Raw genomic sequence first — 20580 nt, 5'->3', positions numbered from 1 at the left:
ATTAAAGGACTACCCTTGCCTATTGTCATGGTTGCCCTACCAGGAGATGGGCTCCTGCTGAGTTCAGGTGACAAGTGGAGCCACCACCGCCGCCTGCTGACACCCGCCTTCCACTTTGACATCCTGAAGCCCTATGTGAAGATTTTTAACAAGAGTGTGAACATCATGCACGTGAGTTTCTTGAGCACAGGGTCCCACTAGAGCCTTGTAGAAAGCAGTTTGCTTTCAGATGTAATCGGCAGGTGTGCGTACCACAAAATTCCCTTTCCAAAGCTTAGTTTTCTTTTTCGGTTTTTCGAGGCAGGGTTTCTCTGTGTTGCCTTGGCTATCCTGGGACGTGCTCTGTGGACCAGGCTGGCCAGGAACTCAGAGGAAGAGGAACTCCCCCCCCCCCCGCCGCCTCTGCCTTGTAAGCGCTGGGATTAAAGGGGTGCGGTACCACTGCTGGCAATAATGGGGAACTAATAATCCATTCTTAAAGGTGACACCATGGAGTCATGCTCCTAGCCTATGAAAGGGGCTGAGAAGGAGCTGTATCTACTTACGGTCACAGCACATTCATGCTGGCTATTGCTCAGTAGGTCTTTCTACAAACTACACTGCAACAGGCTTTTTCTTTTAGGCCCCCAAGCAGCTCCCTCATCACGACACAGAGACTTATTGTTAGTTTTGAAGCTTGTCATAGCTTTGACACTTTTCTGGCTAGCTCCTTTAACTTAATCTGTTTCTCTTTATCCACCGTTTGCCTTGGCCTTTCTTGCTTCTGTGTATCTTACTTTCAATGCTTTTGTATGTCTGGCTGGCTGGTGTCTGCTGCCTTCTTACCCTAGGCATCCCTCTTGTTCTCTCCTCCTTCTCATGTTCCTTTCGAGCCTAGATTTCTCCTCCTATTTATTCTCTCTCCCTGCCAGCCCTACCTGTCCGTTTCTCCTGCCCAGCTATTGGCCATTCAGCTCTTTATCTTGCAGGCAAGGTGAAGCAAATGCAACGCATCTTTTCATAATTAAACAAATGCAGCACAAGCACGCGTAACACATCCTTGCATCATTAAACAAATGTAGCATAAACAGATGCAACACATCTTTACACAGTTAGAGTAATATCCAGCCACATAAACAAGTGTAACGCATCTTTGCCTATTTAAAATAACATTCTACAACAACATACCACTCTAAACTCACTGGCCTTAAGAGTCTACACAGTAACACATATCTTTATCCCAGCACTAGGAAGACTGGGGCAGAAGTATAGTGAGTTCATGGCTATATAGCAAGACCTGTGTCAAAACAACCAGTTCTTGTGCTAGATGGTCTTCTGAGCATGCACAAAGCCCTGGTTTCCATCCCAGCATAAAAAAAAAAATAGAAAACATGGTTTGGGGGAGTGTTTTTGTGTATGTGTGTTTTGGGTTGGGTTTTTGTTGTTGTTATTTTGGGTTTTGGGTTTTTTTCTGCTTTTTTTCAGGGGCAGTTTTAGACAGGGTCTCTCTATATATCTCTGGCTGTCCTAGAACTCACTGTGTAGGCCAGGCTGGCCTCGAACTCACTAAAATCTGCCTGCCTTCTGCCTCCCAAGTGTTGAGATTAAAGGTGTGTACCAGCATGCCTGGCTAAATAAAAGAAAAAAAATAACAACCTCACAGGCTGTTCCTTAAGGGAGTCTGGGTTTTCTAGCATGGAGAGATAGGGTTCTGAGAGAGAGAACGAGGAGAAAAGCTCAGTAACTCTCCAAGCTTAGCATCAGAGAGAGCACACCATCATTTTTAAAACACTCCTCAGGTCAGAACAAACAAGTCCTGAGTTCATCTCAGATTGAAGACATGGAGAAACAGGCCTACATCCCAATGGAAATGCTTCTAGGACTTGTTGCAAAGACTGAGGGTAGAGGAATTTCTGGACCTCCTGCCACTATACTAACAAAGATGGCGATGACGACAGACATTTATTGATCGCCTACTAGCTATAGAAATACTATGGCAGCTCCATGATCTAAGTCATCTGATATAATTTCCACACTGTTCTAAGGTAGAGATCACTATGACTACGACATTATGGATGGTGAAACTGGGGGCCAGAGAGGTCAGGGAGCATGTCAAAGTTCACCAGCAGTAAGAGAGTAGAAGCAGTGAAGCCAGATATTTAAGTATAGTTTATGGGGCAAAAAAAAAAATGAAGTCAATTTAATTATTACTAAAGGTTTAAATGGTGGGACCTAGAAGAGGGTGATAAGCTGAACAAAGGTGCACAGAGGTGGACTCGAACTCAGGGCTCCTTACTTTCCAGACTTGCATGCTTGTCAACACCGCTGTTCTCACCCAAGCCTGGCCTACCCTGGGGTGGAGTGCCCAGGGCCGAAGACCAGAAGGCTGGCTCAGAGCAGGGTGGCGGACTCTCTTTGAGTTTTAGAAGATTTAGTCCATCTCAGTTTACTTCTCTGGCCAGGCCAAGTGGCAGCAGCTGACCACCAAGGGCAGCGCCCATCTGGACATGTTTGAACACATCAGCCTCATGACCTTGGACAGTCTGCAGAAATGCATCTTCAGCTTCGACAGCAACTGTCAGGAGTGAGTCACTGTCTTTGTCTGGGAACCTGAGCTGTGGACCAAGGCAGGAGGTTGGGGATGGAGGGACTGGCCAGAGGGAGAAAAGGTGGGCCATAACTGACATTTAAGGACAGTGAAAAGAAAGAGTGACCCTTCCAGATAGGTGGGGTTCTTTAGATGAAGCAGGGAGCTGGAGACAAGGGTTCCCATTAACAGGCAGTTTAAAATAAGACATCTGAAAATGAAGTTGGGGGGTTCAACTTATTGTTGTTGTTGTGACGGAATACCTGAACAGAACAGCTTAAAGGAGAAGAGATATGTTTGCGCTCCCGGCGTCGGAGGTTTCAGTTCTTCCTGATGGGGAAGGGGGTGGGAGAGCACCTCCCATCATGATGACAAAGAAGCAAAGAGTGAAGATTGCTTGTGCTTGCAACCAACCTTTTTCCTCCTTCCCCTGCTGTCTTCGTGGGGCCCCAGCCAATGGGATGTGCTGCCCACATGCTGAGCAGGCTTTGACCCACTTAGTCTCCCCTGAAATAGCCCTCTAGGCTCACACAGAAATATGCTTCTTTCAACTCCTCCATGTGTCTTAATCGAGATTAACTGTTCTGCTCCCTGTAAGAAGAAGGGAAGTGGGCACAAAGTCCCACCCTTAGCTAAGAAGCTATTTCCATTGGTACCTTCTGGGAAAGGGACAAATCAGTTTTCTTCAATGGAATGACACTGGGTATATCTACCACACTCCAAGGCAGACCTCATGCTCAGCACAAATCTTTTGTGTGTGTGTGTGTGTGTGTGTGTGTGTGTGTCCTATGGTTTCATTTGGAGGGAGAGAAAAAAAACAAAGTTGGTTGGGTGGGAAGATTCAAGAAGGAATTGGCAGAGGGGAAAGAATATGATCAAAGGTTAAAAAATTATTAAAAAAAAGATTTAACTGTCACCAGGCAGTGGTAACCAATATTTTTTTTAATTCCAGCACTCAGAAGGCAGAGGCAGGCAGACCTCTGAGTTCCAGGACTGCCAAGTCTACATAGAGAAATCCTGTAAAAAAAAAACCAACCAATCAAACAAAAAAGATTAGCTGATGGAAAATGGTCTTCTTTTTTTCTCCTTTTATTTTCTTTTTTCTTCTCTCTTTTTTTTTATTTTAACTTTTGTGAGTTTGAGATCAAGCTAGGCTACATAAAGCAACTTTTATTTAAAAAAAAAAAAGATGAGGGGCTGTAGAGATAGCTCAGAGGTTAAGAGCACTGCCTGCTCTTCCAAACGTCCTGAGTTCAATTCTCAGCAACCACATGGTGACTCACAACCATGACTCTGTAATGAGATCTGGTGTCCTCTTCTGGCCTGCAGGCATACATGCAGACAGAACACTGTATACATAATAAATAAATAAATCTTGACAGAAAAAATGAAATTTTTCATTTTTAGAAAGGGTCTTACTACGCAACCCAGATTGTCCTGGAGCTCACAATCCTCCTGTCCCTTCTTCCTAAGTGTTGGGTTTGCAGCATGAACACCAGGTCCAGGCGGCAGCTAGATGTTAAGAATGTTGAATGGTCATCCAGAAGGATGAGAAATTCATCGTGAGTTTCCCAGGCAGCCATAGGTATTTAAGATGAGAGTTTATGGTCACAGCTGAGTTTGGATACCAGTTCTTTAGAGGACGGACAGTCAGGATGTAGGATTTGGAGAGGGAAAGGTCTGAGCATGATGTGGAAAACGGGGCAGATCCGCAACAAATCAAGGAGGAGCATTAGAAGAAAGAGAGATGAGGGCAATGCCAATGTCCACTCTGAAATCCCCGGGAAATGGAAGCCTCTGCCTCCCGAGTACTGGGATGAAAGGCATGCGCCACCACCGCCCTGCTAAAGGGGGCAAATCTTAGTCCTGGGTCTTTGCCTGGGCAGGGGTTTTATGTGTCCTAAGAGTTTGCTTTCTCTCTGGCCTGCCCTGCAGGTCTCCCAGTGAATACATTGCTGCCATTTTGGAGCTCAGCTCCCTCATAATGAAACGGCAGCGCCAGCTCTTCCTGCGCATGGACTTCCTGTACTACCTCACTGCTGATGGGCAGCGCTTCCGCAAGGCCTGTGACCTGGTGCACGACTTCACAGATGCTGTCATCAGGGAGAGACGCCGCACCCTCCATAGCCAGGGTGTTGATGAATTCGTGAAGGCCAAGGCTAAGTCTAAGACTTTAGACTTCATTGATGTGCTCTTGCTGGCCAAGGTGGGCTTTTCTGGGGTCTGAGTTGCATGGATCCTAATGTCCAATGTTAGCTAGAAGTTGAATTTAATCTATAGAGTTCTAGGGAGGCATAAACAGTGGTTGTAAAAAGGAGAAAAAGGTTAGAGATAAGTTTTAGAGGTGACTGCTGGATGCTGTGTAGAAGAAGCAAAGAACGGTAAGAAGCCAAGGACGAAATTGTTTGGAAGGCCCTGGAGATAATACAAGGGAATCCTGTGCGCACAGTGTCAGGCCTTGTCTCAAGACAGACTTATTAGTGTTCAGTCACTGTATGAGCTGTGGTCTTGCTTTGTCTACAGGATGAACATGGAGAAGTGCTGTCTGATGAGGACATTCGGGCAGAGGCTGATACCTTCATGTTTGGAGGTGAGGGTCCCCATGTAGGGATACAGAAAGGTTAGGATCTGTTAGTCCCAGAGGCATCTTTCAGGGGGACACCCAGGATCTCTCCATTCCTTGCATCCACCCGTTCCCCAGCCTTCCTGAGGACCTTGCTGCCTAGACACTGTCCAGCCTGTGGTATGGAAGCAGCCCAGAGACATAAGTTCCTGTTGATCCTGCAGGTCATGATACCACAGCCAGTGGGCTCTCCTGGACCCTGTACAACCTGGCGAGGCACCCGGAATACCAGGAGCGCTGCCGGCAGGAGGTGCGGGAGCTGCTGAGGGACCGTGATCCAGAGGAGATTGAATGGTGAGCACAGGTCCTTGTGATCTGTTCTATAGCCCGTCTCTTTGACTCTGCTCCCCAGACAGGAAAGAGAATCTCCTTTTGTTGATTCTTCCATTATTGCTTGGTGTACATAGAAGCTGAGCTCAGGGACATGGCTAGCAAGAAAAGACTGTATGCTTAGTGACAGAGCTCTCAAAGTCCACATTTAGCCGGGCAGTGGTGGCGCACGCCTTTAATCCCAGCACTCCAGAGGCAGAGGCAGGCAGATCTCTGTGAGTTCGAGGCCAGCCTGGTCTGCAGAGTGAGTTCCAGGACAGGCTCCAAAGCTTCACAGAGAAACCCTGTCTTGAACCCCGCCCCCCCCCCCCAAAAACCACATTTACCACCTCACTAATTTGCTAGTAAAAATTAGCGAACTTTTATAAATCGTCTGAGTGCACTGTAGACAGGGATCCTGATCTGCAGGCAACGGGAAGTGAGCTGCTTTGAGTTTCTGAGACCTCAAAACTCTCAACTCCTTCTCCAACACCATGTCTGCCTGCACACCATCATGCTTCCTATCATGATGATAATGGACTAAACTTCTGAAACTGTAAGCCAGCCCCATTGAAATGTCTTCCTTTATAAGAGATGCCATGGTCATGGTGGCTCTTCATAGCCATAGATACCTTAAGACACTACGGTGACCTCAGATCCATCCTCATGTCCCTTCTTCGGTGCTGGAATTATAAAATCATGTCACCGTGCTCATTCCTAGATGTGTTTTTAAATTGGTCAGTTTGTTGTGGGATATTTCCTATACCTGCCCAGACTGGTACCAAACTGATGGACTCAAGTGATTCTCCTGCTTCAGTCTGCAGAACGGCTGATCTTAACTGATGAAGCAAAAAAATAAAGGAAGCCAAGCTGCTTGATGGCACAGTGAATGAGGCACTCAGAACTTCTTCAGGTTAAGGAGACATCTCTGCTATACCAGAAGGGAAGCGTGCATCAGACAGTTTGACGTGCTTAGGAGTCAGGGAGAGTAATGTGCCTGGATGCTTGGGAAATGCATGTGAAAACCAGGGAGGCTCCTCATGAGACTGGAAATATAACATTTTAAAACTATTAAGAGTTTGAGCTTTCCCAGTGGGTGGTGGCACATACCTTTAATCCCAGCACTCTGGGAGACAGGAGGAGGCAGGCAGATCTCTGTGAGTTTCAGGCCAGCCTGGTCTACAGATTGAGTCCCAGGATAGCCAGGGGTACACAGAGAAACCCTGTCTCAATAAATCAACAAATAACTTGACCTTTAGTCAAAGGTGTGTCCACTGAAAACCTTTGGAAGTCAATGTAAGATCCAAGGTAAACATGAGTGGGAAAGCCTGGAAATTCAGGGTGCAATGTCAGGACTACGGAGACTGCTGCAGATTATAGTGAACTCTGGGCAGACTGAGCTACAAATAAGACCTTGACTCAAAATGAAAAAAGAAAGAAAGAAAAAGAAAAAAATGTGTACTGTGTTGTTTAGGGCAGCCAGAATATATCATGATTTTATCAAAACATTCCCAACTTAATGAACATTTGCCTAGCTTCCAATCTTTTTCTCTTTTTTACTTATTTATTTATTTATTTATTTATTTATTTATTACTGTGTACTTGTGGGTTGTGCCTTTACCCTCTGAGCCTTCTTGCTGTTCCTTCAGTCTTTTCCTCTAACATAACACAATGTAGCAAGTATATGTGTACTTCAATTCAAGTTCCAAGACTTCAATTGCTAAAGTCAGACCTTTGGAATATGAGCTGTTAAACTGCCTATTTAAAAATGCCTTGGGATTCGAGAAGCGGCTCAGCAGCTAAGAGCACTTGCTGTTCTTGCAGAGGACCAGATTTTGGTTCCTAGCACCATGCTGGATGATTCACAACTGCCTAAAACTCCAACTCTAGGTAATGTGTTGCTTCTCTGTCCTCTGCAGATTCCTTCATACACACACACACACACACACACACACACACACACACACACGCACGCGCACACACACATAATTTTAAAACATCACTCATGAGTTCTATAACGTAGTAGCTCTTGGAAAATCCCCTTCCACACAGGACCTGGAGGGTGCTCAGTTCTTTGTGTCTTCAGTATATGTGTGGAACTTGGAAGTGTTTGTGAATCTGAAAAGTTGTAGCTCACTCTGCTACGTGAATGAACACTGCTGTATGTGCTAATGGGATTGAACATGCCATTCATCTTTTGATCAACCGTCTATATGTCTTTTCCTTTGACAAATTACTTTGTTTCCCTATCTTTGGAATTTCTATGTTTTTTTTCCTTACTGATCTATTCATTTTAAAATGTTTTTAATTTTTGTTTTGAGACAAGCTGTCACTATGTAGCTTTGGCTGTCCTAGAACTCACTTATAGAACAGGCTGAAATCTAGCTCAGACAGATCTGCCTGCCTCTGTGTGAGATTACAGTCACATACCAATACATCTAGTGTTGAGGGAGGCTGCTTACTCGTTTCCCAGCCGCTCAGACTCAAAATAACCACACAGAAACTATATTATTTGCAATGCTGTTTGGCCAAGAGCTTAAACATATTTCTAGTTAGCCCTTACTTCCTAAACTAACCCATCTCCATTAATCTGTGCATCACCATGAGATCGTGACCTACTGGCAAAGGTTCAGCAGGCTCTGGCAGAGGCTTCTGTCTCCTGTAGCAGCTACATGACTTCTCACTGACTCTTCCTACATTCTCCCAGCATTCAGTTTGGTTTTCCCACCTAACTCTATTCTACCCTATCATGGGCCAAAGCAGCTTCTTTATTCATTAACCAATAAAAGCAACACATATATGGAAGGACTTCCCACACCATTTCCCCTTTTCTGTTCAAATAGAAAGTAAGGTTTTAATTTTAACATAATAAAATTACATATAACAAAACAGGTATCAAGTAAGAATTACAGTTATAATATTTATATCTACTTTATCTTTTATCATAACTGAAGAAAACTATAATTATAACTATTATTCAACTCCATCAAAGGTCTCAGAAGGATATAATATTACATAAGTAAACAGAAAGTACATTATAAGCAACCTTCAAAACTCTAGAATTGACACAGACATCTTGCTGCCTGAATAATCACCCAACAGTTTTCCATATTGTTGAAGCATCCATCTTCCTCCTACAAGCCCATAATATCCAACAGACTTTTCCACGAAGCAGGGAATTTCAAAGACAGTTCTACCTATATTGGAATTTTGTCAGTCACTTTTTCTGTGTCCTGCAGACTCTTTCATGAAGCAGGAAGCCCTAAGGACTGTCTCACCCCATTAGGCAGCTTCAGCAGTTTCTTGCCCAAATGGCTAACAAACTCCAGGAGGAGCCTCTTTGATGCCCATCATCCTCTTGAAGTAGCAGGAGCAGATGTGTCTCATTGTCATGAAAAGTCTTAAGTTCTTAAAACATTTTAAATGCCATATTCTGTAGTCTTTGAAAGATCTGAAGAATATCTCTCCATCTGAAATACCTCTCTGTACATCTAGAAAACCTAACTAACATGACTATAAGCTTGAATATTATGGATGACTCTCTATTGACATATATTTCTTACATTACATTTTTAATACATTGTATACATTACATTTTTAAATGAGCTGCATAAACACAATACCTTAATCAAGAGCAGAAATATACATATAACAGAATTGACCTTAAATTTATATCAATAGACCAAGATTCATACCAATGCAAAGTATTCATCTCTATAGCATATCCCCCCTTAAATGCAAACAAACATAACAATCATTTAGGGAAATTAGACATAGTTCTCTCCATACTGCTTCCTGCTTTTAGTTGGGCGAAGTAATTTTTGAGGGTGTTCACAGTGACCTTTCAGAGGATTTTGGTCCACCAAACCACATTAGTCTGGAAGGAATACACAGGTTCTCATCCTCTGTGGAAACAAAAGAAGAACCTATTTTATAAAGCAACAAATCCTTAGACAAAATTTTGAAGTCAAGATACCTTTAAAAAATATATATTTAGCTTAGCAGCCTATACAATGAAATGTCTCTCTGTACTTAGCTCATTCACAGTAAAAAAATAAAAACTCAAAGAAAATGCAATAATATACGTAATCTAGACTCTCTGTGTATTTTTCATCTTTATGTAGCTTATTTTTCTTACTCTTACTTTTTCTACAAGCTTAATATTTATTTTATAATCTTTACTTCTTTAACCTATGACTGTCTGTGCTCTTTTATAACTGTCTATACTTTTTTTCTTTCTCTCTCAAGCCTACATACATTTATTCAACATTGTGACACATTTAGAGGTTTTTTTCATCTGAATCTGTCTTTATTGCATAGTTGTAATTATTTTCTGACCAGAAGAAAATATTTTTTTCTTTTTTAAGATTTATTTATTTATTATGTATCCAACATTTCTTCCATGTATGCTTGCATGCCAGAAGTGGGCACCAGATCTCATTACAGATGGTTGTGAGCCACCATGTGGTTGCTGGGAATTGAACTCAGGACCTCTGGAAGAGTAGTCAGTGCTCTTAACCTCTGAGCCATCTCTCCAGCCCCCTTTATTCTTTTTTATTGCTAAGCAGGCGTGTCTAGGACCAACTCTGTGGTCCTGCCTGTTGGCTCTGCCCAGTCCAACATGGTGGAGGTCCATTCACTGTCTCTGAGACTGCTGGGTGGGAGCCATCCTCACCACCTCAACGCTGGTAACCAGTTGGCCCATGTTGCCACTAAGTAACTTGCACCATGCTTCCCACAAACCCCATTCAAGTGCTCAGCCTCCTAAAAAAGCCAGACTTTGTGCTGGGAAGCTGCCATTTCGAAAATGCACATTTTGTTTGTTTGTTTGTTTGTTTGTTTTCTGTTACCACTGAATCAGGAAGACCTCACTTAAAGGAGCCATGGTGCTCCTACTTGCCACAAGGAAACAAAGACCATCCAAGAGAAAAATGCTCTCTCATGTTTTATGGATGTAGTCACCCACATTGGCATCAATTTCTTGGGGGAAAGCTGCTTGTTCATTTCCCGACCGCTCAGACTCCCAAAATTATAATGCAGAAACTATATTACTTGCAATACTGTTTGGCCAATAGCTTAAGTGTATTTCTAGCTAGCTCTTACTTCCTAAACTAACCCATCTCCATTAATCTGTGCATCACCACGAGGTCATGGCCTACTGGCAAAGTTTCAGCAGCTCTGGCAGAGACATCTGTCTCCTGTGGCAGCTACATGACTTTTCACAGACTCCGCCTACTTTCTCCCAGCATTAGGTTTAGTTTTCCTGCCTACCTCTATTCTACCCATCAAAGACTAGAGCAACTTCTTTATTCATTAACCAATAAAAGCAACACATATACAGAAGAACTTCCCACACCAATCTAGCAATAATTTAACCTTTAATTTTTATACATTTTCATATATGTGTATGGCTGCTTGAGTGTCTGCCATGTGTGTGTGTCAGAGATGACAGAAGAGGGCATCAGATACCTTGGAACTTGAGTTAAAGGCAGCTGTGAACCAGTTAACGTGGGTTCTGGGGACCACACTCAGGTCATCTGGAGGAGCAGTGAGTACTGTTAACTATTGAGTCATCTTTCCAGCTTGAGAACTTTAAAAGTATGTATATGATGTGTGTAAGAGGGCGGACATGTGTGTGTGTAGGTGTTTGCATGTATGCAGACAAACATGTGTACATGTGTATGTGCATGTGTATGGAGGACAGGTGCCGTCATCCGATGTCTTGGTTTTTCTCCACTTCCTTTACCTACGGTCCCTCTCTGAACAGAGCTTGCCTAATCTGCCTCTCGGTCAGCTATGACCTCCTGATTGGAGATCAAAACTTCACTCTTCATGCTAGCATGGCAAGCGTTTTATCTAATGAGCCATTTTCCCAGCCCTCAAGAACTCATGACATATTCAAAGTCTCTTCCTGGTTCTTCTTTATTAGAGATGGAAAAATCATTCTGACCTTATCAACCATCTATAACCCTAAGAATGCTTAGTTTACTGCTTTCTCTTTTCAGTGCCAGGGATAGAGCCCCGGGCCTTGGACACAGTAGGAAGTGCTATTGCTTGAGCTTCATCCCCAGCCCTAGCTCATTGTACAGACCTTGTTTTTCAGGTACCCTAGTTTTGGGTCCCTGGACTACCATCTGTCCACTACAGGTAGCCTCTGTACATGTCTACATCCCCAGGATCAATGCATGAGTCCCCTCTACCACCTCACACCTCAGCCAGTTTTCATACCTTGCTAATTCTTACCTGGAATAGATGTGACATAACATCCCTCCCACTGCAAAAAGTCTTTCATCTCTGTGAACTCATAATCTGGTGTATTTACCCCTCCCTCCTCCTTCCCTTCTTCCTTCCTTCCTTCCTTCCTTCCTTTTGTTCTTTCTTTCTTCCTTTCTTTCTTTCTTTTCTTTCTCTCTCTCTCACTTTTTCTTCTTTCCTTCCTTCCTTCCATCTTCCCTTACTTCCTTTCTTTCTGTTTGTTTTTTGAGACAGGGTTTCTCTATGGAGTCCTAGCTCTCCTTGAGGTCACTCTGTAGACTGGGCTGGCTTCAAACTCACAGAGGTCCACCTCCCTCTGCCTCCCCAGTGATGGCATTTCCCACTTTCTTTAGTCACCACCTTGCTCATCTTCTTGACAAGCTCTTATTCTCTTGACATGTTAGCCTTTGCATAGCCTAGGCTGGGCTTGGCCGTGGCCGTCTTCTGCCTCAGCATTTCAAGTCCTACAGTTATAGATGTGAGCCACCACATCTGGGATGCTGTTTGATCTTTAAAAAAAATTTTTTTTGAGATAGTCTCTTTCTACTTAGCCCTGGCTGTCCTGGTACTCATTATGTAGACCAGACTGACTTGGAACTCACAGAGTTTCACCTGCCTCTGCTTCCCAAATGTTGGGATTAAGAATTTATGCCATGGGGCTGGAGAGATGGCTCAGAGGTTAACAGCATTGCCTGCTCTTCCAAAGGTCCTGAGTTGAATTCCCAGCAACCACATGATGGCTCACAACCATCTGTAATGGGGTCTGGTGCCCTCTTCTGGCTTGCAGGCATATACACAGACAGAATATTGTATACATAATAAATAAATAAATATATATATTTTAAAAGAAGAATGCATGCCACTAAGCCAGTCTTTCTTTGGTTTTTATAGACTTGTCTAGCTATGTAGCCCAGGCTAGCCTGGAATTTACCACCTTCGTCCTTTTATCTGCAGGAATAATAGACCCAACTTGGACATCTCTTTTTAGATATCTTATGCTTGCCCTGCTCTGAATTCTTAGTTTATACCCTTTCTCTACTTTTCTCCTGGGTCACATGTTCTTTATCTGTTGATTTTCAAGATTTCCTGAGTGTGTGTGTGTGTGTGTGTGTGTTTGTGTGTGCACACCCTCTTTATTTTACCAGATATTAACTTCTCATGTACTCATGAGCATGTCTGGAGTGCACTAATATCCCTTTCATTCCAGCACTTAGAAAGTGGAAGCAAGGGAATCAAGGTTAAAGGTCATCCTTCATTACATAACTGGTTCAAGGTGAACATCAGACCTGAAAACAACCAAAACCAAGGGGATACAGAGATGGCTCAACAATTAAGAACACTTAACTATTTTTCCAGAGAAATCTAGTTTAGATCCCAACACCAACATCAGACAGGCCACAACAACCTATAATTCCACCTCCAGGGAATCTGACACCCTCTTTTGGCCTCCACAGACATATATGGGAGACACATGCACACTCATAATTTTAAAAAAAAATAGTCATTTTTTAAGAACAATAGTTTTGGTACAAAACTGTGTATGGATCAGTCTCGCTGAGTGGCAGAGAGGCTGGGCAGGGCTTTGGTCTTGCTCCCGGTTAACTATGTGGCATGTTCCTTAGGGACGACCTGGCCCAGCTGCCCTTCCTGACCATGTGCATCAAGGAGAGTCTGCGGCTGCATCCTCCGGTCACAATGATCTCCCGCTGCTGCACCAAGGACGTTGTGCTGCCAGATGGTCGGGTCATCCCCAAAGGTGCCCTACGTATCAGTGGGAGGAGGGGTCTGGGTAGGATGGTGGTCCCCAGAAACAACGTGGACCTTTTCGTCATTGTCTCCTTACTTGACAGGGAATGTCTGTGTCATCAGCATTTTCGGGGTTCATCACAATCCTTCAGTCTGGCCAGATCCTGAGGTGTGATCCTGCCCTTTCCCCAACTCTGGGACCTGGGGGGACCAGAGCTATTACCCGGCTCTTCTATGTTTGTCTTTTCTGCGGCCAGCAGAATGTGGCAAGAGACACGACCCTTTAGCATAGTCTTGCCTGGCTTGCAGGTCTATGACCCCTTCAGATTTGACCCAGAAACTCCACAGAAGAGGTCACCTCTGGCTTTTATTCCCTTCTCTGCGGGGCCCAGGTGAGATCGGTGATCTTGGGGTAAGAGGGAGGAATCTGGGTCCGTTCGTGGGGACAGGGGACAACTGAGTCAAGACTCTGGGTCTCCTTACCGACCTTTGCGTGGGTTGTGTGCAAAAGCCTGCAAAACCCGGGGTTGCAAGGTCAAAGGCTCTGAACTCGGAGTCCTTCCCTGGTCTGAGTTGGTACTGAAGCTATGGCAGGCCCCAGTAATACCGAAGGCCATGCAGGGTCCCGGGCACATTAGTGCCCTTCTGCTCCTCAGACAGATTTGAGTTCGAGGGTGTGTCTGGCCTGGGAGTGCCTGCCTGGGTCCCGGTGCAGTCCCCACCCTGTCCTCACGCAGGAACTGCATAGGGCAGACTTTCGCCCTGAACGAGATGAAAGTGGCGCTGGCGCTCACACTGCTGCGCTTCCGCATCCTGCCGGACGACAAGGAGCCGCGCAGGCAGCCGGAGCTGATCCTGCGCGCGGAGGGCGGACTGTGGCTGCGGGTGGAGCCGCTAAGCACGGGTACACAGTGACCTCCACACCTGGCCTGGTTCCACCCCACCCACCCGCCTACCTCTTTACATTTTTGAATAAGTAGAACTGTTTTTTATGCCTGAGCGGCGGCGAGGACCAATTAAGAATTTGACCTCAAGATCCTCACTGCCTCCTGCTGATGAGTGTTCTCCTGGAGCTCAAGCCTAGACTTCATTCTATGAGAGATACCACAGGTGTTTTGTGTAGGAGAGGGGAACGTCTTGAACGGCAGAATTGAGTCTCTGTGGTCATCGAGGCAAACCCTTAAATTCACTACTATTTGGGTAAAGGCTTCATTCCATCCCCTGGCATCTGTATATCCGAAGAGTATGGAATGTTCAGATGGAAGCTCCAAGCCCCCTTTCCTGGTGCTGCCTCAGTCCAGACTCCACCCGTGAGAAAGTCCGCCAAACGATGACCCCCCCTCCCCAGGGATGCTCAAACCACTCCCACAGGGTATTAAAATGCCCCCCTCCCAACAAACACATGGTTTTCAGTCTTCCTTTCCTGGTCTCCTCTCTGTGGGGCTAGAAAGCCATCCCAGAGCGTGATATCTATTAAACCTGGGCTTTTCCTAATTTGGTCTGATTTGGATTATTGCGTTGGCGGAGAAGCTTATTGGAATGCAGAAACTTTCCAACTACGTTTCCACTTTTTTATCTTCTTTCGTCAAAATTAGAGCGATCCTCCTGCTTCTTCTGTCTTCTTGATTCCGCACTTACAGAAGTGGATCGCTATGCTAGACCTGACTTGATAAGGGATAGTTGTTGAATCTGAAGACGATTGTTCCTCAAGTTTGGGGAACCTTGGAACCCTGGAGGATGGTGTTAAATAATTTTCAGGGCTTGTGATAGCTAAAGCAGCTAAAATTTAAATGAAATCATACTGACAGGCTCCCCTGCTTTCTTTTGTCTTTTCAGCAACCTTGCTGAAATAGCAAGTCTCTCACTGTTTGTAGGAGTCTCTCACAAGCTTACCTTATCGAATCACTTCCGGGCTTTGACTTCTCTTCTCCCGTCCCAAGATTATTAAAACTGAAGTTCAGGGGCTGGAGAGATGGCTCAGAGGTTAAGAGCACTGGTGGCTCTTCCAGAGGTCCTGAGTTCAATTCCCAGCAACTACATACATGGTGGCTCACAACCATCTCTAATGAGATCTGATGCCCTATTCTGGCGGCGCAGGCCTTTTCCAGGCAAACATGGAAACAGAACACACACACACACACACACACACACACACATATATATATATATATGTATACATAATAAATAAAGTCTTAGAAAAAAATTAAGCCTTGGCTTTTGCTCTAGGCATGCTTAGTATAAAAAAATAATTGAGTTTCAGTTGGGCATGGTGGCACATGTCTATCCTTCCCCTACGCAGGAGGCTGAAGGAAAGGATCATTAGAGACCAATGATTGAAGTCAGCTTGGGCTACACAGTGAAATGCTGTCTCAAAGCCGGGCTGAGGTCTATTGGTAGGATGGTTGCCTAGCATGCAGGAAGTCCTGGGTTCCAACCCCAGAATCCCATAATCAGACATGGTGTTACAAGGCTAAAATTTAGTACTTGGGAGCTGGAGGTAGGAAGGTCAGAAATTCAAGGTCATCCTTTGCTACACAACAAGTTCCAAGCCAGCCTGGGATACACAAGCACTGCCTCAAAAAAAAAAGTTATTGAAAATAAGAAGTTTTACCACACAGTGGTTGTGTACACCTTTAATCCCAGCACTTGAGAAGCAGAGGTAGGCCTAGTCTACAGAGCAAATTCCAGGACAGCCAGGCTGTTACACATAGAAACCCTGTGCCGAAAAACATAGATAGATAGATAGATAGATAGATAGATAGATAGATAGATAGATAGATAGATAGAGCAAAACTCTATTTCAAGTCCATTTAATTTTAGGTTTCTGCCCTCTTCTAAATTGTTTTTGGGTTTTTTGGTTGTATTTTGTTTATGTTTTGTTTTTTAGGGGGTCAGAGATGGGGTCCAGAGCCTAGCACATTCTCCCCTACTGAGTTACACTCCCAGCTGACTCTGTATTTTATTACCTTTTCATGTCATGTATTCACTTAAAGAACTGGAAAAGTATTCACGTTTGAGAGTTACAAACAGCCAGAAACATAACCGCAATAACTTACCATGAGCAGAAACAAGTCTCGCATGAGGTTATTTATTTGTTTACAATTATTTGAGACAGAGCCTCACTGTGTAACCCTGGCTCACCCGGTACTTGCTAGGGAGACCAGGCTAGCCTCAAACTCACAGAGTTCACCTGTATCTGATTCCTTGGTGCTGGGATTAAGTTACGTGCCTCCACGCACCACCATTATTGATTTATGTTAAAGTACATTTATGTGTTCATTTTTGTGTGTGGGGTGCACATGCCACCATGCATATGTAGAGGTCAGAGAACAGCTTAAGGGAATCAGAGTCACTGCCTAGGACCCTGGACTGGATGCAAGCCAGCAGGTTTGGAACAGATTGCCTTCTCTACTGACTCACCCCACGACCCTGCAAATGAAATATTAAATGGTCTTACTACATTGGTGACTCTACTCTTTGGTGTATCGAAGTTATAATTACCTTTGACTTTATACTTTTCAGACCACACTCACCCACATCAGAACCTGAGGGAGCATTGCACAATAAGAAAGATCTTAGACTTTGAGCAAACAAAGGGAATTGGTGAACTCTGGGTAAAATTCCCTTGGGAATGTTGCTGTGTGCCCTTTGTCTGGGAGAAGAATAGAAAATGGGTATTTTGGTAGTCACTGGGTGGACTGTTTCAAGTGACTGCAACTGTTAGCTTTTGGCCACCATACTCATTATTCCCATAATATTTATTTGTTTGTTGGTTTGTTTGAGATTATAATGTAGTTATAACATTTCTCCCTTCCTTTTCTTCCTTCCAAACCCTCCCGTATATCCTTCCCCACCCTCCTTCAAATTCATGACCTCTTTTTCATTAATTGCTACTATGTGCATATATGTATATACATATATATTCCTAAATATATCCTGCTAAGTCTGGATGTTTTCACAACTGCCTGTTTATTTATGACAGGTGTAGTGGTGTAAGCCTTTATCTTAGCACCCACGAAACTGAGGCAAGTGAATCTTGTGAACTCAAGGCTAGTCTGACCTACATAGCAAGTTCCAGGATAGCCATGACTGTATAGAGATATCCTCTCTCAAAGGAAAAATATTTATTTTTAATTTATGTGCTTGAGTACACTGAATGCAGAAGCATAGGTGTAAACAGAATCCAGAATTGGGCATTGAGTCCCCCAGACCTAGAGTTACAGTCAGTTGTAAGCTGATCCTGAGGACAGAACCTTGATCCTCTTCCATATCAGCAAGTGCTCTTAACATCTGAGCTGTCTCTCCAGCCCCATGATTCTCATAACTGTATAGTGTGTTTTGAAGGAAGTAATAGGGATTCTTTAATTATACTTTTATTTTCACATAGATTTTGGCAACTCTGTGTCCTTTGAGTTTTCACATAAATGTCATAAGCAACTGAATGTGGTAGTGAATACCTTTAATCCTAGCACTCAGAAGGCAGAGACAGGTGGATATAGGGAGTTTCAGGACACTTTGACCTACATGGTGAGACCCAGACTCAAAATTAATTATTTTCAAAATGAAAGTGTCTACTTCTACAAAGAGTGCTGCTTGGATTTTAAGATTTCTTTAAATCAATAGGTCAATTTGAAGAGAATCAGCATTTTTTAAAAGATTCTTTTATTATGTATACAATGCTCTGCCTGCATGTGTCTCTTCAGGTCACATATTGGCACCAGATCTTATTACAGGTGGTTGTGAGCCACCATGTGTTTGCTGGGAATTGAACTCGGGACTTCTGGAAGAACTATCAGTACTCTTAACTGCTGAGCTATCCCTCTAGCCCCCAAGAATCAGCATTTTTACATTGAGTCATCCTATCCATGAACATTGTATGTCTCTCCATTTATTTGGTCCTCCTTGGATTTCTCAAACCAGTGCCTTGAGGTTTTCATTACAGATGTCTTGCACATATTTTGAACAACCGAGTGCACTTTTTATGGTGCCCATCAGTTTTAAAAAATGATTCTTTTCACCAGGAAATGCTCCATTCTTTGCTTTATGGTGGAGCAAACTGTTTCTTAGAGTAATCTATTTGCTACATTGTTTCATTTTCTGTTCTGAACAGGCTTTGAAAATTCTGCCTAGCATCGCAATGCCCATGAAGAGTTGGGGGGTGGGAGGTTGTTGGTCCCTGAACTCCTACAGATGCTCTGCAGGGCTAGTGTGGGTCCTGTTTGTCCCCTGACCTTGGAGAATGCTCCCTCTTTAGGACAGTTTGAGAACAGCAGGCACGAAAGAGAAGTCTACATGGGTTCAACATGTTCCCCGACTGCAGCGGGGAAGGCGTGCAAACCATCCTTCTGAGGGCTCTAGCGACAGCCTCCTGATGCTCTTGCTAACTGAACTGAGAAGGCGATGAGGCAGGTAGAGGGAGGCGAGGCGGTTCCTAACATCCTACAGCGTCAGGAACCCTGACTCTCCCCACATACTCCCTCTGGTAGCCGTTCTGCTAGGAGTCGGACTTTTTGAGCACTTGCTCTCTGGAACCGATCACAGACTAAGTCTGGACAGGCTCCAGGGTGGTTCAAGGGGGATCATGTGATCTGGGCAGGGGCTTGTCCTCACGGAGCAGCAGTTAGTTCTTCTATTAAATAAACGTCTTTTCTCCTCTGGATGCCATCACTGTGCCTCCTCCTGTGACAGCTAGGACTCTAGCCCAGACTGCTGAGGAGTGCACGGTAGGAAAACTTACACCTTGAGGTTGCAGGAATGCAAGAATAGACAGACACCCTTTAAACCATCATGATCATCACAGTCCTTTAGAGGAACAGCCAATACAATGAGAATACATTGCTAAGGGGTGCAGCACGTCTTCCACAATTCTGGCTGAATCTGTATGGTGCAGAGGCTGAGAAGTCTGTATGGTGAAGTTGAGAACCTTGTACTTGCTCAGTCCGTGAAGCTGGATGCCTCAGCAGTTCAAAACCTGAAGTACCTGAAGAACCATGGGTCTTCAGTCCACATTGGAAGAATGGCGAATGTAGATTCCAGTGTCCACAAACAGCAGCAGATTCAGAGTGGATCCTCTCGCCAGCAAGGCATGAAGGCGGGCAGGGAAAGCCCACCCTGCTTGTTTTCCTTTAGGTCTCTTTATATCGGGGCTGCAGTCAGAAAGTGTTGCTTTCTAGGGGAGGATCTTCCTCTCCAGTTCATCTTTCCAGGAAGTAACCTCATAAGCCTGTCCAGAGGAATGCCTCTCAGTTGATTCCAGATCTAGTCAAGCTGATAACCAAGATTAAGCACCACGGTCGTCCAGTGTACAGTAAGCACATTTTTATGGAGAAGATGCTGCGTAATGTAGTATTTTCCAGTACTGGTTGGTTTATGTGTGTCAACTTGACACAAGCTAAAATCATCAGAGAGGAAGGAGCCTCAGTCAAGGAAATGCCTCCATGAGAGCCAGCTGCATGGAGTTTTCTCATTTTGTGATCAATGCGGGGGGGGGGGCAGCCCATTGCGGGTGGTGCTATCTCTGGGCTGATGGTCCTGGGTTCTATAAGAGAGCAGGCTGAGAAGACCATGTGAGGCAAGCCAGTAAGTAGCACCTCTCTGAGGCCTCTCAGCAGCTCCCGTCTCTGGGATCCTGCCCTGTTTGAGTTCATGTCCTGGCTTCCTTCAGTAACGAAGAGCAATGTGGAAGTGTAAGCCAAATAAATGCTTTTTCCCCAACTTGCTTTTTGGTCGTAGTACTTTGTCGCAGCAATAGAAACCCTAACTAAGACATTTCCCTACACGCCCCACTTTCTGCACACAGGACTTGTCCACAGCAGCTCCTGTAGGAACCACCAGGCTCTTCCTTCACTCCCTCTTCTTGGCCCTCCTTTCTCCTCCTCAAAGACTCTCTGTGGACAGCTGCCTCCCCAGCTGTGAGATCTGCAGTCAAGAGAGCTGACCGCCCCTACAGTCAGATGTAGAAAGAAGATTCAGTGTCCCCGCTTCTGCCCTCTCCTCGTGGACGCCCATCTCCTCGGAAGCCTTTTCAGTTCCACCCCACATGTCCCTCTACCCCTTGCCTCGCAGCACAGCACAGCCCCAG

At 44.6% G+C, this 20580-nt stretch overlaps 1 protein-coding gene across 3 annotated transcripts in view; it reads left to right on the top strand.

Moving 5' to 3' along the window:
* Positions 1 to 20213, top strand: part of LOC125404134 (cytochrome P450 4F6) — a 34078-nt gene extending 13865 nt beyond the window's left edge. For 2 of the 3 annotated variants that reach the window (XM_048439897.3, XM_085690775.2), the window contains exons 5-13: positions 44 to 171; positions 2442 to 2563; positions 4502 to 4772; positions 5090 to 5156; positions 5354 to 5483; positions 13376 to 13509; positions 13604 to 13668; positions 13809 to 13891; positions 14237 to 14993. In XM_048439897.3, the coding sequence (XP_048295854.3) occupies positions 44 to 171; positions 2442 to 2563; positions 4502 to 4772; positions 5090 to 5156; positions 5354 to 5483; positions 13376 to 13509; positions 13604 to 13668; positions 13809 to 13891; positions 14237 to 14414 (1178 nt within the window). In that variant the 3' untranslated portion in view covers positions 14415 to 14993. Of the gene's footprint in view, positions 1 to 43; positions 172 to 2441; positions 2564 to 4501; positions 4773 to 5089; positions 5157 to 5353; positions 5484 to 13375; positions 13510 to 13603; positions 13669 to 13808; positions 13892 to 14236; positions 14994 to 15335 lie in introns of those variants that run through there. The other variant, XM_085690776.2, reaches the window with a different exon arrangement.
* Positions 20214 to 20580: the final 367 nt, after the last annotated feature.

Source organism: Myodes glareolus, chromosome 6 (genome assembly GCF_982192425.1).
Source record: "Myodes glareolus chromosome 6, mMyoGla1.1, whole genome shotgun sequence".
NCBI classification, from domain to species: Eukaryota; Metazoa; Chordata; class Mammalia; order Rodentia; family Cricetidae; genus Myodes; species Myodes glareolus.
Note: the sequence above shows the minus strand (reverse complement) of the source record. Positions and strands in the feature narration are given on the sequence as shown.